The following is a 25,761-nucleotide window of genomic DNA, read 5'->3' on the forward strand; positions in this document are numbered from 1 at the left end:
TTGTAACATCATTAACTATGTTTCAAATGGCTGTTGTATATGAACCTATGAATTGTAAAGCACTGCAGACTATGTTGGCGCTATATAAATAACGATTATTATTATTATTTGAGCCTTGATCCAATAAAACAGCTGGGTACCACTGCCATATTGCCATATTGGATCTAGTGCAGAGGCGTATCTAGGGTCTCTGGCACCCGGGGCAAGAATTCATTTTGGCGCCCCCCCTTCCCCTCAGGACATATACGATTTTCACACTTAGTCATGTACCGACGAGCTCCTCTCCCTAATGCTCTCAATGATCAGTGAAAAACAGAGAAGCAGAAGAGAAGCTCGTTGTCACAGGACCACAAGTATGAAAATCACATATGAGTGAAGTGTCCATGTGACGACTACTGCGACCTGCAGAGCTGAATCCTGACATTGCAGGCTTCTGAATTCTCACAACGAATGCACTGCACACTTTTAGGATTCTCCCTTGCCGGTGGACAGTCATGTCAGCACAAGCATGCGATTTGTATACTTCTAAACACATTACGACTAGACGTGCCCAGCCTCGCTCAGTTCATTGAGTGAGGCCACACATGTCTAGTCAACATGTGACCGCATGTATCTAAATCGCCAGCATGAGAGAATCCTGACAGTGTGCAGGGCGCACTGTGAGAATTCAGAAATCTACAGTCACAAAGAATAACTGCAGACTCATTACAAACCTGGACATTCCGTTTAAAGCTCCTAACATAAATAAAAACATGAGCATTAGTTAGTATCACAAATAACATTTACATCCAGGTACCTTATAGATGACGTTGTCTCTGGAGCCGATCTCCTTCTTTTCTTCATCTTGTCCAGACCCCATGATGAGTTTTCTCATCCATAGCTGTCTCTGCAGATTTCCATCTTCTCCGTTCTTTTGCAGAAAATCTCCACATGACGCCCTTAAAGATACAAGTGTCATTAAAATGCTCCTGAATAAAAAATTGCCCCTCACTATATTGTCTGCACAAAATATGACCCCACACACTGTCCCTCTTATGGTTCATGCTCTTCACACTGACCTCTCCTTTCCATACCGGTCCCCTCTTCACATTGTCCTCTCATACTGTGTTCCCCCTATAGGGCCCAGTATTTATACTGTACTCTATCATCAAACTCCCCCTTCCTGGTATACTGTCCCCTCCTGGCTGTGCCCTCACACTGTCCCTCCATGCTACACCCCCACTATTCAGTTTCTATTCTGTGCCCACTCACTTTTGTCCCCCCATACTGTCTCCTCACACTATTCCCCTCTCTCCTTATACTGTCTCCTCTCACATCCCTCCTGTTCACCATACTGTCTCCTCATATATTTACCCCCTCACTTTCTATACTGCCTGCTCACCTAACTCCCCATACTGTGTCTGCACACATCCCATCACCCTCACTTCCCGTACTCTGTCCACATACATTTTTCACATCGCTCTTTATACTGTGCCCTCATTCTCCCATATTGTTTCCTAATACATGCCCCCCATTCCCTCATACTGTTTCTTCATACATGCCCCCAATTCCCCCATACTGTTTCCTCAAACATGCCCCCAATTCCCCTGTACTGTTTCCTCATACATGCCCCCCATTCCCCCATACTGTTTCCTCATACATGCCCTCATTCCCCCATACTGTTTCCTCATACATGCCCCTAATTCCCCTGTACTGTTTCCTCATATATGCCCCCCATTGCTCTTCATTTTGTGTCCTCAAGTCTCCCACACACATTAAATCCCCCATCCCCACTACAAATCTCACCCCACACATAATAAATTTCCCCATCCCCATATTCTCCCCACACATAATAAATCCCCCCATCCCCACTCAAATTGTCCACACACATATTATTGTCCTCTACCCCACCCCATCATTGCTCTCTTCACCACCTCCATCATTGCCTTCTCCGTCATGCCCATCATTGCCCATTTCACCACCTCCAGCATTTCCTCCCCAGCAATCCCATCATTGCCCTTTCCACCACATCCATCATTTCCTCCTTCTCCACCATCCCCATCCTTGCCTATTCCGCCACTTCCATAATTTCCTCCTCCCCCACCATCCCCATCCTTGCCCATTCCACCACTTCCATCATATCCTCCTCCCCCACCATCCCCATCCTTGCCCATTCCACCACTTCCATCATTTCCTCCTCCACCACCATCCCCATCCTTGCCCATTCCACCACTTCCATCATTTCCTCCTCCACCACCATCTGCATCTTTGCCCATTCCACCACTTCCATCATTTCCTCCTCCACCACCATCCCCATCCTTGCCCATTCCACCACTTCCATCATTTCCTCCTCCACCACCATCCCCATCCTTGCCCATTCCACCACTTCCATCATTTCCTCCTCCACCACCATCCCCATCCTTGCCCATTCCACCACTTCCATCATTTCCTCCTCCACCACCATCCCCATCATTGCCCATTCCACCACCATCCCCATCCTTGCCCATTCCACCACTTCCATCATTTCCTCCTCCACCACCATCCCCATCATTGCCCATTCCACCACCATCCCCATCCTTGCCCATTCCACCACTTCCATCATTTCCTCCTCCACCACCATCCCCATCCTTGCCCATTCCACCACTTCCATCATTTCATCCTCCACCACCATCCCCATCCTTGCCCATTCCACCACTTCCATCATTTCCTCCTCCACCACCATCCCCATCATTGCCCATTCCACCACCATCCCCATCCTTGCCCATTCCACCACTTCCATCATTTCCTCCTTCACCACCATCCCCATCATTGCCCTCTCCTCCTTCTACACACAGACACACACACACACCATTTACTTCTCTGCACATTCCCCTGCAACGCACAACACACATGCACGCGCGTGCGCACACACACACACACACACACACACACACACACACCCCTCTCACCTCTCCTCGCGCTCTGCCGCAGCATCTCCATCGCCTTCCTCTGACACAGCTGGCCGCTGAATGATGACGTCATCCAGCGGCGCGTCTGTGTAAGAGGAAGCGCGGGCAGCAAGCAGGAAGACAGATCGCTGCAGCTCCGCTGCTATTTTCTCTTGTAGGCAGCGGAGCTGCAGGGATTTCTCCTTTGCCGCCACAGCCACTCTGCTGGGGCCCCCCTCCACCTCTGCACCTGTTGGGAGTTGGCGCTCTGCAGCTTCTCTGTGTCAGCTGTCAGAGAACAGCTGACTCCCAGACCAGGGGCGGCAGAATGCATCCGCCGGGGGAGACGCTGCGGACTGCCACATTAGGCGACCCGACTGCGCCCCCCTGCCGGCTGCACCTGGGGCACATGCCCCAACTGCCCCCCCCTAAATACGCCACTGATCTAGTGGACAAGAGAGTCCTAAAGAGGTAAAGAAAGGACACAAAATATGTTGTCACGGAGAAGAATTGTAAAATTACAGTAGAAAATGGCCCAATCACTGTCCAAGGTGGTCAAGCTCTTTAACAAATGGAAGCAAGGGGGGCCTTGGTCCAACAAAGCCATGTGGCACAAGATTGGATCCAGTGGCCAAGAGGGTCCCAAGGGCTAAAAAAGTTTTAAATAAAGTAACTTGGATACCAGGTGAAAGATAGGCCAATCACTGGTGAAGAAGGGGCAGGCACATAAGCCTTAATCACCAGAATGACTGCCAATCAAACCATGGTAAACTCAAAGCAGATGCCATCATATGCCCAATGCAAAACCCTGCTATATACCGGTAATTAGCTTTTTATATATAGTCTTCACCTCCGAGGCACATGTTTAAAAAAAGGTGGTGGCCACAAAGTCTCAAGGTCAAATTTGCATGAATTTTCTGGTTCCGTATTTGGGAATCTCACAATGAGCCATCCAGGAGGAGAGATATGTATAATTCATAGGGTTATACCGTCGTTTCTTTCCGTGAGATTCCTTTCGCCCAGTCGCCGCGAACCGTCAGGAATGTATTGTTATTGTGTGACCACAAAAAGACCAAAGTCCTCAGAATCTGCATCAGCCTAATGGCAGCGGGCAAACTCCACATTCCTGGCTCAAGATTTCCTATTAACTCATCAGAACGCGTTCGTAGAGAGCTAAATGAGGAATTACTTCCGTCTACTGAACACAGCCAGTAATTAAGTCGTGTAATTCTCCTTTCCAGAGGGAAAAAAAATATATTACATGTGATCTTTTCAATTCACTGATATCGTGGCGGTAATAACCATGTACCATATATAGCGACAGTAAAAGGTTATCCAAAAGTATGGAAATTCGGAAGAAAAAATGATTTGGGCTTTTTTATTTAGGTACAGAATACAAGATAATTGGACACTTTTCTTATGAATCACCCTGATTTTTACTAGTATCATAAGATCAATCAAGCTCTGTCAGTCAGCGCCAATAAGATCTGAGACTACCCCCTCTGGCTGGAAGTCTTGGGCAAAGTAGGTCCAACAAGCCACCGGACAAGGTCCATGATGAGCGCTGGAAGCCCCTATTGAGGGATTTGATCTGACAGCTAAGACCCCAGGGTCAGGGCCTCACAGAACACTTATAGAAAAGAGTAGCAGAGATGACAAGCCACATCTCACTCCTGTATCCATGATCCCTATTAGTGTCATTGTGGAGAAGAGACCACAAATACCACCAAGTTTGGGCTTTGCTATCTATGGGGGTCCACACATTTGGGACGACCCCTTGTTTGAGTATACAACAGCTGCAGACTTATGCTGAGGAGGGACTGTACTGAGCAGCCAGCAGATGGCGCTGTGTTAACCGTTATTGCTTATGTGCATGTGGTTCCTCTCTAGTCTGTGTTGTATGACCCCTGTTTTTTCTTTTTCCTGTATCTGCCATGTTTTTGATGATGAATATCCCAAATTAAAGTTTATTCTCCCACAATATCTGTGTGCTGATGAGTCTGCTGAAAATCTGTAACGTCCTGCACCTCCCCTGTACCGTAATACTTTGAAGAAAAAATAAATAATAATTCATATTTTTTTCTGAAGTCCTTATAAGAAACACTCAAATTACCTAGGCCAATGAAAGAGTTATAAAAGTCCAAAAGGCTGCTTGGCTACCGGCTCCGCACAACGCTGAGTCTTGCATCCCCTGTCCCTTTAAGAGGCTGAGAATACATGTGGCTACAGTGTCAGCTTCACTATGGAGATCAGACACTGCAGCAGGAGGAGGAGGAGGAGGAGGAGAGGCTGAGCCTGACACCCCACACTGCAGGGGGAATCCCTGCCAGCCTCACAGTCCCAGCAGCACTGCACACATGGGCAGGGGGGTCTTCTAGCCAGCCCCAACCTATTCTGCAGGACTCAGCTCTAGAACAAAGTCCTCTTTATACTGTCACCATGGGAGCAGCACAGAGGAGCTGACTCTCCAGCTGTCTACTCAGTGCTGTACTCCTGGCTGTCCTCTGCCTCCCGCCACCATGTTGTCCAGACCCAAGAACACCTTCACCCTGAAGCAGGACCCCAGAGAGACCATGGTAAGTGAAGCCTTCCCCCATGCCCAGCAGAGTCCCAGTGTTTGTTTACAGTAAGAGGAAACATTGTATCTCTGCAGTCCTCCTCCATGGAGAGCAGGGAGGGGAAACAGGCTATACCCCTGACTCTTCACTTCTCCACCAATGTGCTGTAATGTCTTCTGTATGGTCCATCATGTGCCCGTCTGTTTCTGCTCCCATTCCCCTTGCTTGGTCACAGTCCATTTTGCCAAGTTGCAGGACGTGAAGTGTTAATCGATTATGACTGTATCGTGACGAGAGCACCGATAACCAATATCTGTCATTTTGGGGTTGGATACTGCCATGTATAAAGCATTGGTAACTGTATATATGGCCGTCTGTGCAGATGGAGCAGACTTGTGCCACCTGGGACTGGAAATTATAGGTCTGGCTTTAATCTCCTCATTAGGAAGCAGTTAGTTGCAAAAAAAAGTCTATCCGGAGCAGGGATCCCATGTGTGATCCCCTAGAGGGGGACGTCTGGGTTGAGACACTGGATAACCCCACTATGCTCCATTTTACCGTTTAACGCCAAATGGGCTCAGTCCGAGGGATTAGGATATGGCAAATTAGTTCGGGGAGATGAGGGCTATGTGTTAGGATCAGTGCCCCTTGTGTCTGACCACGAATAAAGGTCTGGGGTATCCCTAGGTAAAGGCGCAACGTCAAGCTTGTGGGTCCAAACATAAAATTTCCAAAAGGGCTTCAAAAGTATTTGAGTCATGGGCCAAAGGACCTTTTGGGCTCCAGTTTGCTCCACGACTGCGCCCCTGTCTGTATGTATCCAACAGCGACAACAGTGTCCTCCGTCCTGGTGGTGGACATTAAATTCCTTTTTTTTTTTTAGGATGACTGTATAACGCTCACGGTGTTATAAAATGGGACCCTATGACGTTTAGGTCGCTAAATCTTCCTGTTGACAAAGTGGTCTATGGGGCGGCTGCTCTTCCACGGCTTCAAAGGGTAATTTCCATTTTTATAAAAGGACATTGTCAGATAGTGCATGGAACTACAAGCAGATTTGCAATGTACTGCTTATTAAAATTTGCAGCCGTTCTTGAGATATTAACATTTTTCCTTTACAGGTGGTTGCGTTGGAGACCGACCACCGCTGCTAGACAGTAGAACATGTGCAGTGCTTATAAGCTCTTTTCTGTTGAGATTGTAAGCAGCATTTTGAAGGTGGCCAGGTTCTCAGGAGCCCGCTGTTATCTCCTAAACCTGATGCTTACAAGCTATACAGCAGCGGTGGTCGGTCTCTTAGACAACAAGCTGTAAACAAAAGAAAAGTGTAAATATCTGATGAACGGTGGACAATTTTAATATGCTGTAAATTGCAAAAGTGCTTGTATTTTCCAGCCCAATCCAATAATACCCTTTTATGAAGATGAGAATTAACTCTTTAAATAGAGCCAAATAAAAACTATAGCCAACCTAGACACTAGTGCCAAAAACTAGATTCCCAATTCTGTCAATGCCAATACAGCAAGGAGTTCTATTAAGACCCAGAGTGAATCCTCACGTGGAAGTTGTGGAGCGACCATTTGCCCCCTTGTCCAATGCCACTTTAAGGCTTACAAAGGCTGCACGAAATATGGCGCCTGCTGCAACGATTGTCAAAACTCATTATTCAGCTTCGGACTAATAATAGAAGTGGAATTATTGGAGGAAGTAACTTTGCTGACCCAGAAACTTCTAAAGAAAACTGTACCGGGTTTGTGAGCGGACAAGATGCTGCTTGTTTTACTGACAAAGCTCCTAATTGTCTGCGTCTATTCTGTAGCCAAGATGTCTGAGAACATAAAACAGCACCAAAACAATGGCCTATAAAATCCTCAGAGCCAGGAACATAAAGCAATATGGTAGATCTGATCAGAATTTCCCCAAGCCGAAGGCAGTTTATCAAGGTCGAAATCATTTTATATTGGTGTGTGAACAAATGCACGATCAGCTCATCTGAACGGGCATGCGTTCTCACTGGGGAGAGACAAAAAGCCTCTGCCAGACACCTCTGGCATCATCACTTCTCCTAACCAAGGTCAGACATGCTGAAACCCAGCATGTGCAAGCCTGCTTCCCCCCCTGATATCCATTGTCATTGAATATTCTGGACATTATGTTGTCAGCTGGTCCCATGGGACAAACAACCAAGATCCATACTGTACCCCCATGCCTGTTGGCACAAGGTTCACAAGGGGTTAGGAGACCCTTGTTCTAATGGTATACAAAGAGTGGACCCTTAGTAGCTCCCCGTATCTGCTCCCGGAAACTTCTCATCTCTCAGGAGATATAGACAAGCATGTATGACCAGATGGCAGGGGGCATCGCTGGCCACATGGACCCGGAGACAGCATGTTGTGCCCCCGGTGTGGGGGATCAAAGTGTGGTGCTGGATGTATGAAGCAGTCTGTAAATGTAAATATGGAAGAGCTGATTGTAAGTGATGCCGATGAAGGAGGGCCATGGATGGAACAGCGAGTGCTTCATATTCCCTGATATTTGCCACGAGGGCTGAAGCAGGTGGTGAGCAGGAGACCGCTAGCCCCCATTTCCGTCATTTTTATTTTTACATTTGGATTTCTGGGATCCCACAATGGGAGGTTTCACATTCCAGCCGGACCCGGGAACATCATTTACAGAACAGAAAACACTTTTCGTTTCCAGAATATGAAGGCGAGTGAGTCATACCCTGCAGATTTGGAGACAACTTGTACACATGCTGTCCAGCTACGTTCTGCAGCGGAGGCCGAGATTACAATACCAGGAGGACGACCGAAACATTAGTCAAGAGAAAGTAGCCTCCGCCACTATGTTTAAAGGGGACTTCTATTTTACAAGCTACACTGCTTAAAGAGTAGGATAAAAAAAAAACTAGAAAAAAGCGAGACCTAGCGCCAATACCCCCTCCCGAAACAGCGTGCCAAATTCAGGACCGTCCGGCTGGGCCGGAGAGGCAAGACACTATGATCCGGTGGACCTGCTAAGAGTTGACCGGTGGAGATGACAGATAATCACCGATCCAATGATGATTTGTCCATAGATAGGCCATCGATATCTAAGCCTAAACACTAGAGAACTATGTACAAGTATATTGTCACTTCGAACATACGCTGTATATATATATATATATATATATATATATATATACAGTATATATATATATATATATATATAGTGACATCCCTTGATGCATTTTATTTTCATCTCTCCAGGTCAGAAGCTCATCAAGTTCTCCGAAAATAATCCAGCGCGGTGTGGGTCTGAAATGCCTGCCAGGTGAGGAAGCGTGTATGTGCGCGAGGGTGCAGCGCGCCTGCCTGTTACCATGGCAACAGTAGCCGGCATACAAAGCCACAAACGTAAACTTCCCGTCCAGCCCGCCGCCTCCTTCTTGCTGTGTCTGCAGACTTCAGACATATGGATCCACTAAAGCTTATTTTCTAATTTTGTATTTTTATTGTCGCAGCCCCACTCCACCCCCACTTTATAATTAAGGCCATATCTCTCCGGGGAGTGGTTTCTCTGCTTGGCCTTTCTGCCCGATCTGCTTTTCTTCGGCATGGGAAACTCTAGTTCTTTGTAAAGAAGTTTTAAAGGGACCTGTCACTTGTCATAAAGATGTAATTTATTTACCTTGTGTAAAAGTCGCTGTTCTCCTTAAGTCGTGGATGTTTTCCATTTGTTCCTGCGCCTCTCCATTCCTGAGATATGCCCCCTCTTCCCTGGACAGAAAAGTAGTAGTCCTGTTAGCCAAATGTGTGTGTGATCCTCAGGAACACACCCACAGAAAAGAATTAAGGGCCACACCCACTTGGCTATTAAAACTAGATATCTCCGGTTTCAGGAGGACAGTCAGCGACATTTACACAGTGTAAGAAACAATTATGGCAAGTGACTGGTCCTCTATAAGTTCAGCTGTGTATTCAGTTGCTCACAATTTCCAAGGACTCTGCTTTCTTTCAGTAAACGGGAAAAGTCTTATTTCTAATACAGGATCTGAAGACTTGTCCTCATCACATTAGGGCTCATTTTAGTTGTTCAGAGCTGTTTTTTTGTGGGAGACAGACTACTGACAACCGCCCCATCGAGATCAAGTAAGATATCTTGAAATTAGTGACGAGTCGTACATTCGTAGCTGACGTTTCCATAGGTGGAGCCTGTGAGCTTGGATCACTACCGATGAGAGGGAGAAAAAGGGCCTCACAGACTCTCACCCGAATAATATTCCCACGGTGCTCCATTGTTGTAGGTGGACACACACATACATGACTTTCTCCATTCTACATCTACATCATTCACATCTACAGTGGGGGAAATAAGTATTTGATCCCTTGCTGATTTTGTAAGTTTGCCCACTGACAAAGTAGGTTACTTTTAACATTGAGAGATAGAATATCAAAAATAAAATCCAGAAAATCACATTGTATAAATTATATAAACTTATTTGCATTTTGCAGTGAGAAATAAGTATTTGATCCGCTACCAACCATTAAGGGTATGTGTCAACGTGCAGGAAACGCTGCGTGTCTGACGCTGCATAGAGCCGCAGCGTCAGACACGCAGCGTCCAGATGTTACAGCATAGTGGAGGGGATTTAATGAAATCCCGTCTCCACTATGCGTGGTAACACGCACGCGGCGGCCCTGCGACTCCGGACATGCTGCGCGTCTTTTCAGATCGCAGCATGTCCATATATCTTGCGGCGACGCTGGGTCGCCGCAAGATATAGCACAGGGCCCTATGGTGGGGAGCGATGATCCCAGATGTGTGCTATGAACACATCCGGCATCATCGCGTCCCAGAAAGGGGGCGGGGCTTACCACAGGGCGGCTAAGCCGCTCCGACGATACCGCCGGCCATCCTGAAAGTGGACACATACCCTAAGAGTTCTGGCTCCTACAGACCAGTTAGACTCTCCTAATCAACTCATTACCTGCATTATAGACAGCTGTCTTACATAGTCACATTTATAAATGACTCCTGTCCACAGACTCAACTAATCAGTCAGACTCTAACCTCTACAACATGGGCAAGACCAAGCCAAGAGCTTTATAAGGATGTCAGGGACAAGATCATAGACCTTCACAAAGCTGGAATGGTCTACAAAACCATAAATAAGGCGCTGGGTGAGAAGGGGACAACTGTTGGTGCAATAGTAAGAAAATGGAAGAAATGCAAAATGACTGTCAATCGATATCGATCTGGGGCACCATGCAAAATCTCACCTCGTGGGGTGTCCTTGATAATGAGGAAGGTAACACATTACGCCGTAAAGGTTTAAAATCCTGCAGTGCCCGCAAGGTCCCCTGCTCAAGAAGGCACATGTGCAGGCCTGTTGGAAGTTTGCCAATGAACACTTGGATGATTCTGTGAGTGATTGGGAGAAGGTGCTGTGGTCAGAGGAGACAAAAATTGAGCTCTTTGGCATTAACTCAACTTGCGGTGTTTGGAAGAAGAGAAATGCTGCCTATGACCCAAAAGAACACCGTCCCCACTGTGACGAATGTAGGTGGAAACATTGTCTTTTGGGGTGTTTCTCTGCTAAGGGCACAGGACTACTTCACCGCATCAATGGGAGAATCGTTGGAGCCATGTTTCCCTTAAAATCCTGATTGACAACCTCCTTCCCTCCACCAGGACATTAAAAATGGGTCATGGCTGGGTATTCCAGCAAGACAATGACCCAAAACATACAGCCAAGGCAACAAAGGAGTGGCTCAAGAAGAAGCACATTAAGGTGATGGAGTGGCCTAGCCAGTCTCCAGACCTTAATCCCATAGAAAATTTATGGAGGGAGTTGAAGCTCCAAGTTGCCAAACGACAGCCTCAAAATCTTAATGATCTGCAAAGAGGAGTGCACCAAAATTCCTCCTGACATTTGCGCATACCGCATCATCAACTACAAAAAACATCTGACTGCTGTGCTTGCCAACAAGGGTTTTGCCACCAAGTATTAAGTCTTGTTTGCCAGAGGGATCAAATACTTATTTCTCACTGCAAAATACAAATACATTTCTATAATTTATACAATGTGATTTTCTGGATTTTAATTTTGATATTCTATCTTTCAATGTTAAAATTAACCTACCCTTTAAAATTATAGACTGTTCATGTCTTTGTTAGTGAGCAAACTTACAAAACCAGCAAGGGATCAAATACTTATTTCCCCCACTGTATAGAGACAACTTTCATAGAAGTGAATGGAGACTGCCTTGCATGTATGTGGTCAGCTTTCCAGTCATCCCTTGCCTGGATGTGGATGTGGCCTCCCCTATCATTCTAGAAGTTGGTCCCCTGATCTCTAGGGCTGCCGATCATATTAGAGCTCATTAGCTAGTGATCTGATTGGTTATTATGATGACCTCCTTCTTTGTGACCACTGATTAGAAAAAAGTGGCAGCAGCACTGGGAGAACCACAGTAGCACTTGGTGAGGGTGTCTGTCACTTTAACGTCACAGTATGCAAATAAGCTCTCCTCCCACTTGTCGTATAGCATGTTTTTTATAATGTCTTCACAAGCATTACTGTATTAAGTCTTCACGCAAACCACAACAGGAAAGCACGCGACACCGCGAATTTTCTGCCTAAATACATTCAGCCTGTTCTAAGGTGACCATTATCGGCACGCTATGTAATATATACAGAGACTACGGTTTACGTTTTATAGGGGAAGGTGCGGCCTGGTATGTGAGCGTGTGCACTCTTGTGTCTCACAGGTGAACAGGTACATGAGAAATCCTTAAGGGTTAGAAAACGATTGCATTTCAAAGATGGCTACCATGATGTTTTTGGAACCCTGTATTGTACCAGCTACCGGATCGCTTTCCGACCAGATTGTTTCAGCTCCACTCAGGTAATGGCAGAAATAAATCCCTCACCTTGCAGTTTGGCGTATGCTCACACCTTCGCCTACTATCACACGCAATTTTTCAGAAGTTTTTGTTTTGTTTTTATAAGACTGAAAATGCATTCAAATATACCAGTGGCTACAACGGTCATATAACAGAGGAATTAAAATTCTTGGAGCGTTCTCTGGTCTCACTCTCCGATACAAGAAGCAGGAGTTTTTCACGCAGTAGATACATACAAGTGAAGAAGAAAGCACAGTACATACACACAGAAGAGAAGATGAGAGCACAGTAAATATACACACAGAAGAAGAGGACAAAGTACATAAACACACAGAAGAGAAGTGAAGAGGGCACAGCACACACACACAAAAGAGAGGAAAGCACAGTACATACATGCATAGAAGAGGGCACAGTACATACAAAAACAGAGAAGAAGGTGGCATCGGAAATTCATAAAGGAGAGAAGAAAAAGACATATATACACAAAAGAGAAGAGGGCATAGTACATACACATAGAAGTGAACACTTTACATACATGCATAGAAGAGGCTCCATTACATACTTACACAGAAGGGAGGAAGAGGGTACAGTACATACAAAAACAGAAGAGAAGAAGAAGGCACAGCACATTCATATAGGAGAAAAGAAAAAAACACATATACACAAAAGAGAAGAGGGCACAATTCACACGCACAGCAGAAGAAGAGGGTACAGTACATATGCAGAACAGAAGAAGGCACAGTAAATTCATAAAGGAGAGAACAATAGGGCACAGTATAGTTACACAAAACAGAAGAGGGCACATTACACATGCAGAACAGAAGAAGAGGGCACATTACACACACAGCACAAGAGAGCATCTTATACATGCAGAACAAAAGACGAGGGCAAAGTACATTCATATAGGAGAGAAGAAAAGGGCATAGTATTTGTACACAAAAGAGAATAGGGCACAGTATATATGCAGAACAGAAGAAGAGGGCGCAGTACATTTATAAAAGAGACAAAAGGGCACAGTATAAGCACACTAAAGAGAACAGAGCATAGTACACACACAAACCAGAAGAAGATGGCACAGTACATTCATAAAGAGGAGAAAAGAGCACAGTATATACACACAGAAGAGAAGAGGGCACTGTACACACACAGAAGAGAAGAAGAGGGTGCAATACACACACAGAAGAGAAGAGTACACAGTACATTCATAAAGAAGAGACAAAGGCATAGTATATACACACAGAAGAGAAGAGGGCACATTATATACACACAGAAGAGAAGGGGGCACAGCACATACACATATTAGAGAAGAAGAGGGCACACTACACACACAAAGTAGGGCACTGTACATACACATAGAAAAAAAAGAAAGAGGGCATAGAATATATACACAGAAGCAGGGAGGGTCACAGTATGTACACATAGGAGGATAGAGGTGCTCAGTATACATGCATATTGCTTTATACACAGTTGCTGTTATAGTTCCTACCTAAAGTTCTATTTGTTGTGATTTGTATCACTTTCACTTAAAACAATATGCAAGTTCCCAGAGGGGAAAACGAGTATACCAGGGTGCCTCAACAAATATGTAACGGTAGTAACTACACATTGGAGGAACCCTTTACAAAAAAACAATTTCAATGGAAATCTCGGCTTTCTAGGCCATTGTAGGGACAACTGAATGATTCAGGGGAAGCGAGCCCTGGGCGAAATTTCGCTTTAACATCCTTGTTTTTTTTAAACTCCAGATGCCTCACTTTGTTGTGTTCCTATGATGTGAAACAGTTACAAAACGTGTTTGTTCTGTGACAGGATTCCTCCCAGGAGGTGATATTTGACAGCGACAATGATATCTCTCTACCCTGTGCTGACAGGATTTTGGCAGGTGAGAGCTGACATGTTACTCTATGCAGTAAATCATTCCTCACTGCTGAATGCCTGTATTATCCAGATTTACACCGGAGAGATCAAAGGCGTCCTCCGAGATTCTGAATTAGCAGGTAATTCTGCTGGGACCAAAATATTAGATTAATGGACGCCGGCAGAAAAATAAAGGGAGATGAACATATGATATTGTGTTTACGGATTTTGCTGCAGATTTCAGCCACTTTCATAGAGAAAAAAATAAAAGAAGGCTTTAGTAGCAGCTCCTGGAGGTTGGGTAGTACAGGATAGAAAGACAATTAAAGGGCACCTGTCCAATCATGTATCAAATCTAGACTGGCTCACTCATTACGGAAAGCTACATATTACACAAGTAAGCCTGACACATGGAGAGCAGGTTTTCACACCTTCATCCCACCCAGTGGGGCCTGATTGACAGGGATATACCTGTTTGGGTATAGTTGTAACTGTCAATCAAAGCAGGATGGACGGTAAGAAAGGAAGCAGTCATCAACTAGACTCTTCTTCAAAGGAGTCATCAACTAGACTCTGTTTCCAGCCAAGCTTTTAAGCTACATTTTACAGGTGCTTCTCACTATATTACAATATCATCAAAAAAGTCATTATCTCAGTAAATTAGATTAACAAAAACACCTGCAAAGGCTTCCTAAAGGTACCTTCACACTGAGCAACTTTAGAACGATATCGCTAGCGATCTGTAACGTTGCAGCGTCCACGCTAGCGATATCGTTGTGTTTGACACGCAGCAGAGATCAGGATCCTGCTGTGACATCGCTGGTCGGAGCTAGAAGGCCAGAACTTTATTTTGTCGCTGGATCACCCGCTGTCATCGCTGGATCGGCGTGTGTGACGCCGATCCAGCGATGTGTTCACTTGTAACCAGGGTAAACATCGGGTTACTAAGCGCAGGGCCACGCTTAGTAACCCGATATTTACCCTGGTTACCATTGTAAATGAAAAAAAAACAAAACACTACATACTTACATTCCGGTGTCTGTCGCGTCCCCCGGCGTCAGCTTCCCTGCGTCCCCCAGTGTCAGCGCCGGCCGGCCGTAAAGCAGGGCACAACGGTGAAGTCACCGCTCTGCTTTACGGCCGGCGCTTACACAGTGCAGGGAAGCTGACGCCGGGGGACGCGACAGACACCAGAATGTAAGTATGTAGTGGTTTTTTTTTTTACATTTACAATGGTAACCAGGGTAAACATCGGGTTACTAAGCGCGGCCCTGCGCTTAGGAACCCGATGTTTACCCTGGTTACCCGGGAACTTCAGCATCGTTGGTCGCTGGAGAGCTGTCTGTGTGACAGCTCTCCAGAGACCACACAACGACTAAACAGCGACGCTGCAGCGATCGACATCGTTGTCTATATTGCTGCAGCGTCGCTAAATGTGACGGTACCTTAAGTGTTTAAAAAGGTCCGTTAGTCTCTTTCACTAGCTCCACAATCATGGGGAAGACTGCTGACTTGACAGATGTCCAGAAGGCAGTCACTGACACACTCCACAAGGAGGGTAAGCCACAATAGGTCATTGCTAAAGATGCTCGCTTGAAATTGATCACTCTGTTTGCAATGACTGGATATTATATGAGTTTCACTTTTTGTATTGAAGATCGGAAATAAATAAACTTTTTGATGATATTCTAATTTAATGAGAAGCCCCTGTATGTGAAAAACTACAGTACGCATATCAGATCGAAGACTTTGGGCCTGGCAAGTACCAGTATGGCCTCTTTCACACTTCCGTCTTTCTTTTCTCGTCACAATGAGTCGTTTTGTGAAAAAACGGATCCAGCAAATGTTTCTGCAGGATCCGTTTTTTTCCCATAGACTTGTATTAGCGATGGATTGTGACGGATGGCCTTCCGTTTCATCCGTCGTGCACTGGATCCGTCGTAAAATCGCTGTCCGTCGGGCAGAGACAACGCGCAGAGGAACGTTTTTTCAGTATGTCGGAAAATTGCTCAGCGACAGATCCTGCACTGTCGGTCATTGGCTCTAATGGAAGCCTATGGACACAGAATGTCAAAAGCAGGAATCCAGCGACAGATGCCGTCTTTTGAATCTGAGCATGCCTGGAAGAATTTCCAGTCAGGGAAATTCTCTCTCAGTCTCTCTCTATCTATTTTTACTATTGATGCTGCCTATGCAACATCAATAGTAAAATGATGTAATGTGAAAAATAATAAAAAAAATAAAAAATCTTGATATTCTCACCTTCCGGCATCCACAGCAGCCTTCCCGATGCTTGCGATGCTCCCGTTCCCAGTAATGCATCGCGAGAATGACCTGTGATGACGTAGTGATAAACAAGCCAGGTCGATAATGGGAGTAACAATGCAAACAAGTGCAGAACACTAGCAGACAAACACTAGCAGAAACAACATTCAGGGAAGGAGTGGTTAGAGGGGCTGCTTAAAGATACCCTGCTCACAGGAGATAGGCCAGGGAACCTAATCTTTGCAGGACAGAGCAGGGTTAAATTCCAGCAGACACTGGCTGTGCCCACTATAGCCAAGTGGAAACAGCAGGAAGATGCAGCAGTGCTGAGGAGTGCTTTAAGGCCGGGATCACACATACGCGAGATATGGCCGAGTCTCGCACGTGAAATCCCTCCTCTGGCGCTGCCACTTGGGAGCGGAGCGTGCAGCTCCATGTGCTGCTGTGCGGCTGCACGCTCCGCTCCGGAGTGCCGGCGCCAGAGGAGGGATTTCACCTGCGAGACTCGGACGTATCTCACGTGTGTGTGATCCCGGCCTAAGAGACAAACTCACCGAGATCGTCTGAAAAGGAAATCATTCCAGTAATGAAGCTGTGCTAGTACATGTAAAAGGGAAAATCATTCCAGTAGTGAAGCTATGCTAGTACATGAGAGCTAGTAAAGACAGAAGCATTTTGACCCACCAGGGCCCAAGTCAAGCTTGGGCATGGAACCCTGTGCATTGACTTATTTTTTTCGATCTATATTTTTCTAGTGACCAATCAGAGTAAAGTGAAAGTTGTCACCCCATCATTGAGCCTGAAGTTTGTCCCTGAAGAGTTACTGATCTACTGCAGAGGGTTTCAGCTGATGCACTTTCACTTCAGTGACAATGGCTTGAAAACTGAAGCTTTTAGTGTAAGTGGACAGCTCTTAATTGATGACTACCATTGTGGACATCTTTATTGAAGGGACAAGGCCGTTGGTGTCTCTCTTGATATAGGTAGGAAAAAGCAGAACCTTGTCTATTCTGTTTTTGGATTTTCGAGGGACGTTTTGTGGATGCTTTTGTGTTTTTCTTTCTTTGCAAACCTATGAGGCATACAAGCATAGCAGTAACATTGCCATGAGGACACAAGCATAGCAGTCACACTTCTATGAAGCATGCAAAGCATAGCGGTCACGCTGCCATGAGGTACACAAGCATAGCGGTCACACTTCTATGAGGCACACAAGCATAGCGGTAACGCTGCCATGAGGTGCACAAGCACAGTGGTCACGCTGCCATGAGGTACACAAGCATAGCGGTCACACTTCTATGAGGCACACAAGCATAGCGGTAACGCTGCCATGAGGTGCACAAGCATAGCGGTCATGCTGCCATGAGGTACACAAGCCTAGCGGTCACACTTCTATGAGGCACACACGCACAGCGGTCACACTGCCATGAGGTACACAAGCATAGCGGTCACGCTGCCATGAGGTGCACAAGCATAGCGGTCACACTGCCATGAGGTACACAAGCATAGCGGTCACACTTCTATGATGCACACAAGCATAGCGGTCACATTTTTATGAAGCACACAAGCATAGCGGTCACACTTCTATGAAGCACACAAGCATAGCGGTCACACTTCTATGATGCACACAAGCATAGCGGTCACATTTCTATGAAGCACACAAGCATAGCGGTCACATTTCTATGAAGCACACAAGCATAGCGGTCACATTTCTATGATGCACACAAGCATAGCGGTCACACTTCTATGATGCACACAAGCATAGCGGTCACATTTCTATGAAGCACACAAGCATAGCGGTCACATTTCTATGAAGCACACAAGCATAGCGGTCACATTTCTATGATGCACACAAGCATAGCGGTCACATTTCTATGAAGCACACAAGCATAGCGGTCACATTTCTATGAAGCACACAAGCATAGTGGTCACATTTCTATGAAGCACACAAGCATAGCAGTCACATTTCTATGAAGCACACAAGCATAGCGGTCACATTTCTATGAAGCACACAAGCATAGCAGTCACATTTCTATGAAGCACACAAGCATAGCGGTTATATTTCTATGAGGCAGATGAGTTGCCCCACAGGCTAGGGGTACTCGGTACCGGGTCCGGTGTTCACAGGGAGATGTCACGGTGGCTGTGACCCGGTCCGTGGCCCTGGGCGCCCATGTAAAAGGGAAAGGACTTTAAAGGGATAAAGTTTATGTTCGTGACGCCACCGGTGGTATTCGGTCAGGGTGACCGACGCTGCATTAAGGGGTCCGCTGGAGTGCTGTTATGGCAGCTAGATGGTATATCTTCCCACAGGTGAAGTATATTCCTAGGGCTTACCATTGTGTAGATGGTGGTATGGTGAGAGGTGCAGTAAGGATCGAAGACACAGGATTGCAGTCTCTTTACCTTGTTTACTGTTGGTTTCAGCAGCCAGAGTCCAGGGCACTGGATCACAGGGCAAGTAGAGTCCGGCCGGTTTGGAGGCGAGTCCAGAGTCCCCTTGTCCAGGTGGAAATCAATAGCCTTCCCTTGCACTGTAGAGGTGTAGTCCCTTACTGCTAAGCCTCTCGTAAGGTCCACACAGATGTGGTGTCTCTCTCTCTGTCCCTCGGATAGGATAGGACAAAACCCGTATGACTGGTGACTTGCGGCCTCGACCAATCAGCGACGGGCACAGCGACGATGATGTCATAAAGGACGTAGAAATCACACGTTTCTGATTCAACGACGGGCACATTATCGACGTAGATGTCATAATGGTTGCCATGGCGACGATGATGTCATAAAGGTTGCCTCGACCAAGCAGCGACGGGCACAATCGGCCGCGAATTCTGGAATCATCATTGTCCATATACTACGGGGACATGCATATTCCAATCAGAGACGGGCACATCATGGCGACGATGATGTCATAAAGGTTGCCTCGACCAATCAGCGACGCGGGATTTCCAGGACAGACAGACAGACAGAAAGACAGACAGACAGACAGACAGACGGAAAAACCCTTAGACAATTATATATATAGATATATATAATTATCTAAGGGTTTTTCCGTCTGTCTGTCCTGGAAATCCCGCGTCACATAGCGGTCACATTTCTATGAGGCACACACGCATAGCGGTCACATTTCTATGAGGCACACAAGCAAAGCGGTCACATTTCTATGAGGCACATAAGCAAAGCGGTCACATTTCTATGAGGCACACAAGCAAAGCGGTCACACTGCCATGAGGCACACAAGCATAGCGGTCACATTGCCATGAGGCACACAAAGCATAGCGGTCACACTGCCATGAGGCACACAAGCATAGCGGTCACACTGCCATGAGGCACACAAGCATAGCGGTCACACTGCCATGAGGCACACAAGCATAGCGGTCACACTGCCATGAGGCACACAAGCATAGCGGTCACACTGCCATGAGGCACACAAGCATAGCGGTCACACTGCCATGAGGCACACAAGCATAGCGGTCACATTGCCATGAGGCACACAAAGCATAGCGGTCACACTGCCATGAGGCACACAAGCACAGCGGTCACATTGCCATGAGGCACACAAAGCATAGCGGTCACACTGCCATGAGGCACACAAGCATAGCGGTCACACTGCCATGAGGCACACAAGCATAGCGGTCACACTGCCATGAGGCACACAAGCATAGCGGTCACACTGCCATGAGGCACACAAGCATAGCGGTCACATTGCCATGAGGCACACAAAGCATAGCGGTCACACTGCCATGAGGCACACAAGCATAGCGGTCACACTGCCATGAGGCACACAAGCATAGCGGTCACACTGCCATGAGGCACACAAGCATAGCGGTCACACTGCCATGAGGCACACAAGCATAGCGGCATGTTTTAATCGCAAATTAAGTTTTCTGTTGCTTCAGTAGTCGGACGTTCAGCGCTCAATTAGACACCAACCAACCCAATCTGCAGGACCCAAGTGCTTGCTCATAAATAACTATACATAAACATTTACCTGTCCTCCTATCTAACCTATTCTGATTTGTTTGAAAATTAGATGACATGTGATTATGGAGAACATGGCATATCAAGTACTGACCCATTTTCTTTTTAATTCTGTTAGATGACCCATACTATGGCTAAGAACCAGCAGGTTATCAGCTCACAGGTGCAGCAGGAGGCCATGTTAAGAAGCCTAGGTGAGGAGTGATGCTACCTTTAATTGTTGGCCTTTATAAACATCTTGTTGTCTTATGTACATGGACATGTTATAGAGGAGGATGTGCTGATATATAGGTTTGCAGGGAAAGATTCAGTATAACTTTTTTTTATTCATCTAAATTTCGGTTTGCTCTGGGCTTAGGAGTCCTGTAAATAATGGAAAGGACCACCCAGTGGACTCTTGAGCCCAGAGCAAGCAGGAATCCAGATAAATAAGCTCTGGAGTATATTGCAGGATGTAACCCAGGATCAGTACATGAAAAGTGATGTAAAGTATGTACACAGTGACTGCACCAGCAGAATAGTGAGTGCAGCTCCGGAGTATAATACAGGATCTAACTCAGGATCAGTACAGGATCAGTAATGTAATGTATGTACACAGTGACTGCACCAGCAGAATAGTGAGTGCAGCTCTGGGGTATAATACAGAATGTAACTCAGGATCAGTACAGGATCAGTAATGTAATGTGTGTACACAGTGACTGCACCAGCAGAATAGTGAGTGCAGCTCTGAGGTATAATACAGGATGTAACTCAGGATCAGTTCAGGATCAGTAATGTAATGTATGTACACAGTGATTGCACCAGCAGAATAGTGAGTGCAGCTCCGGAGTATAATACAGGATGTAACTCAGGATCAGTACAGGATCAGTAATGTAATGTATGTACACAGTGACTGCAGCAGCAGAATAGTGAGTGCAGCTCTGGGGTATAATACAGGATGTAACTCAGGATCAGTACAGGATCAGTAATGTAATGTATGTACACAGTGACTGCAACAGCAGAATAGTGAGTGCAGCTCTGGGGTATAATACAGGATGTAACTCAGGATCAGTACAGGATCAGTAATGTAATGTATGTACAGAGTGACTGCACCAGCAGAATAGTGAGTGCAGCTCTGAGGTATAGTACAGGATGTAACTCAGGATCAGTACAGGATCAGTAATGTAATGTATGTACACAGTGACTGCACCAGCAGAATGGTGAGTGCAGCTGTGGAGTATAATACAGGATGTAACGCAGGATGGGTACAGGATAAGTAATGTAATGTATGTACACAGTGACTGCACCAGCAGAATAGTGAGTGCAGCTCTGAGGTATAATACAAGATGTAACTCAGGATCAGAACAGGATCAGTAATATAATGTATGTACACAGTGACTGCACCAGCAGAATAGTGAGTGCAGCTCTGAGGTATAGTACAGGATGTAACTCAGGATCAGTACAGGATCAGTAATGTAATGTATGTACACAGTGACTGCACCAGCAGAATAGTGAGTGCAGCTCTGAGGTATAATACAGGATGTAACTCAGGATCAGAACAGGATCAGTAATATAATGTATGTACACAGTGACTGCACCAGCAGAATAGTGAGTGCAGCTCTGAGGTATAATACAGGATGTAACTCAGGATCATTACAGGATCAGTAATGTAATGTATTTATTTACACAGTGACTACACCAGCAGAATAGTGAATGCAGCTCTGAGGTGTAACACAGGATGTAACTCAGGATCAGTAATATAATGTTTGTACACAGTGACTGCACCAGCAGAATAGTGAATGCAGCTCTGAGGTATAATACAGGATATAACTCAGGATCAGTACGGGATCAGTAATGTAGTGTATTTACACAGTGACTCCACCAGCAGAATAGTGAGTGCAGCTCTGGAGTATAATACAGGATGTAACTCAGGATCAGTAATGTAATGTATGTACACAGTGACTGCAGCAGCAGAATAATGATTGCAGCTCTGGAGTATAATACAGGATGTAACTCAGGATCAGTACAGGATAAGTAATGTAACGTATGTACACAGTGACTCCACCAGCAGAATAGTGAGTACAGCTTTCGAGGATGTAATGTATAGTGTATACACTGTGACCCCACAAGCTGATTAGTGAGGGCAGTTCTGGAGTATGATGAAACTCTGAATTGCTACCCAATAGCATAATACTCTTAAAACATTACTGATTAGGTGTATTGGTTTTCTCAGATAAGAGGGAAACTACGACTCTCATGGACTATCCTACATGTCTGTTTGAGTCAGCTGCAGACTGGGAGAATGAACTTGAGCGGTTGGGAGCGACTGCCTGGAGAGTGACCCCTATAAATGAGCGCTGTGACACCTGCACCAGGTACGGTGACTAGGAAACAATAGAAGCTTTCAATACCTACTGTTTAGTAAGGAGAATAAAATATTTTTCCCTTTCTTTTGTGATGGGTTTACCGCGAAAGAAAGGGATCAGAAGACCGCGGTGTCCGATTTCACGTACTCCTGCACTGATTAAAAGCACTTCACCATCATATTAAAAAGTGCAGGTTTTTGCTAGCAGTACAGGGGTTAATCTGTTGAGAGCTCCTGGAGCTTTCCTGCTTTGATGTTCTCAGATGTTCAGTATTGGCCATTCCCTTCTGCTATATACACTGGCCTCTGGCAATCAGGGATTGCCAGTTTTAGTTTCATACTGCCTGGTTCTAGAGTTGGAGGTGTTGTTTATTTGAGAAGGCATTTGGAGTGTTGTTCAGAAGACTGTCGCTTGGTGATTTGTCTGTGTGCATATCCCCATCCTCTCCTATTTGTTTTTTCCTTCCTTTACTTCACAGTACAAAAATAGGGAAAAAGGAAAAAAATGGGAAGAAAATAAGTCAGCTCACCAATCCCTCAACAGTGCAATGATGTCCATGCACGGAGCCGCCTTGGTCAAGGGCGTAGTCCAGAGCCAGCAATGAAAAAGAAAAAATAATCTCCAGCATGGATCTTCTAAAAAGTCAATTTATTGAAAACACTTTAAAATGCAAACATTTGAAAAAAAAAGATGGGGGTCCCAGGTGGTCAACGCCGACGCGTTTCGACCATCAGGTCTTAGTCATGGCATGACTAAGACCTGATGGTCGAAACGCGTCGGCGTTGACCACCTGGGACCCCCATCTTTTTTTTTGCAAATGTTTGCATTTTAAAGTGTTTTCAATAAATTGACTTTTTAGAAGATCCATGCTGGAGATTATTTTTTCTTTTACTTCACAGTGTTCCACTCTGTTGTTTGTGAGGGCATATTTGTATGACTGACATTTTCATTTATCCCTGTACGTCTTACCTTGTTAGTTTGGTTTGTGTATTTCTAAACACTACAACTTACCAGTTCCCTGGGTGGGGGAGGGGACACATAAAGGGTGATTTAGGAGCTCAGCAAGCCACAAGACCCCGGCGTCTTCACCATCTCAAGTAATCAGGCATAGGAGCAGGCATAGCTAGGGAGCCCCTAGCCCCAGGATATGCTGCAACAGTGCTGTGACATATTTTTGTGCCTTCAAGGCCCAAGACATGTAAATATACCCTAATCCCAGTTCAGTAGTTCCTAATGCTATTCCATTAAGTTAATTTTTTTTTACCCACAATCCTTTCCTTTATCAGGATGCGTTACCTCATTGTCATCTGACTTTTTTGGGGATACTTTTGGTTATTGCTGATTCATTTTGGGACATATGGCAGAATTTTAGTATTTCCTAGCACAAGTTATTCTTTTGGTCTGATCCTAAATGTACTTAACAGAAGCAAAACCCATAATTACCAAACCACAACGAGGCCGAGCTTAAAGAACGTACTCTGGATAGTGATTCAAGTCTAATCAGTCAGTTCTGGTTGATATGCATACACTAGGCAGACCAGGCATTTAATTTTTAAGATTCTTAGGTCACTTCTTCCTTTTTTTGGATTTTCAAATGAAGAAGTAACTATGGAGAACGGTTGGCTCCACCCATGAGGATCTCTGCTTCTCCACACATCTCAGAGGAGCCATGGTATCTCAATCTATCACAATAGATTTAGACACCATGTTAGGCCGATTTCATACAGACATACAGTGATCAGCAAAAGGGTAACAATGTTTTCAACTTTTGACTTTCAGGCTCCATATCTCACCATCCACTACTGCTTCGAAAATTAACCTACAATCATTTTATAGAAAATCATGTTGGCTATCTCATACATGAATTTGACTTGCAACTATTTAGCATATGATTAGTTATGCAGATTCTTGTCATGTCGCTGCATTGTTACTGTTTTGCTCCTAAAAATCTAAATGTTATATTTTTCTATGTTGTTAGTATTTTGTAAATCCACCTTGGGCTTTCAACACTGCCTGAATCCTTCTCGGCATGCTCTTGATTAGATTCAAACATGTCTCGACCAAAATCTGATCCCAGGTCTCTTCTACATGTTCCTAAGTTGGTGCATACTCACTATGGTATGTATACAGTTTTTTATTCAACTCTACCCATAAGTGTTCCATAGGGTTGAGGTCTGGGGACTGTTGGGGAAAAATTCATGACCTCTACTCAATGTCACAGAACCATATTTTGCCATTCTCAATGAATCTCAACGAATGCATCAGATCATTGTCCTGCCGGAACACGGACGTCCTTTTCATACCCATAGTACTCGAGTGTATGAAGTATAACTCGTCTTGAAGGATACTCATATATAGCTCAGCATTGAGACCACCATTGATCCTGGTCAAGTATCCAATGCCTTTGGCTGTGAAACAACCCCATATCATCAGGCTTCCTCCATTGACGGTTCCTTCAATTTCTTCATCCGATAGCACTTTTTTCCCTTGTTGCTTCCAGACCCATTTGCACCCATCAGACCCTAGTCAATTGACTTTCCTCTCATTGCTCCAAATCACCCATTTCCAATCTTCTATTGTCCACTTTTTGAAATTTTTTGCAAACTCCAACTGACACTTCTTATGACAATATTGAAGTTGAGGCTTCTTCACCTTTTTTTGGGCCACTATTCCAGACTTGTTTAATGTGCTTTGCACGGTGCTTGCATGGACATCTGTAATTTGACTATCATGAAGCATACAAGCCACCTCCACTGCCGTGTTTGTCACACAAGAACAGATAGACCTTGAGATGAGCCCACTTGGTGACTCTGATATTTTGCCTGGATGTCCTTTTTTTTGTTTCTAAATGGATGGATGGACTTTATTTTGTATTCTTCCAACTGCAATGGCACTCACATGATGCAGTTTGGCAATTTTCGTGGTTGAGAGACGGCTATCAATGAGCTGGATGATGCTGTT

General features: G+C 45.3%; 1 protein-coding gene across 2 annotated transcripts in view; it reads left to right on the top strand.

Annotated features, from left to right (window-relative positions):
* Window positions 1–5,119: 5,119 nt before the first annotated feature.
* The window catches only part of MTMR11 (myotubularin related protein 11), a 59,484-nt gene continuing 38,842 nt past the window's right edge, over window positions 5,120–25,761 (top strand). For both annotated transcript variants that reach the window (XM_069728667.1, XM_069728676.1), the window contains exons 1-7: window positions 5,120–5,482; window positions 8,713–8,776; window positions 12,218–12,354; window positions 14,162–14,234; window positions 17,230–17,372; window positions 20,574–20,649; window positions 22,668–22,809. In XM_069728667.1, coding sequence (XP_069584768.1) covers window positions 5,426–5,482; window positions 8,713–8,776; window positions 12,218–12,354; window positions 14,162–14,234; window positions 17,230–17,372; window positions 20,574–20,649; window positions 22,668–22,809 — 692 coding nt within the window. In that variant the 5' untranslated portion in view covers window positions 5,120–5,425. The remainder of the gene's footprint in view (window positions 5,483–8,712; window positions 8,777–12,217; window positions 12,355–14,161; window positions 14,235–17,229; window positions 17,373–20,573; window positions 20,650–22,667; window positions 22,810–25,761) is intronic.

Source organism: Ranitomeya imitator, chromosome 1, assembly GCF_032444005.1.
Source record: "Ranitomeya imitator isolate aRanImi1 chromosome 1, aRanImi1.pri, whole genome shotgun sequence".
In the NCBI taxonomy this organism is placed as follows: Eukaryota; Metazoa; Chordata; class Amphibia; order Anura; family Dendrobatidae; genus Ranitomeya; species Ranitomeya imitator.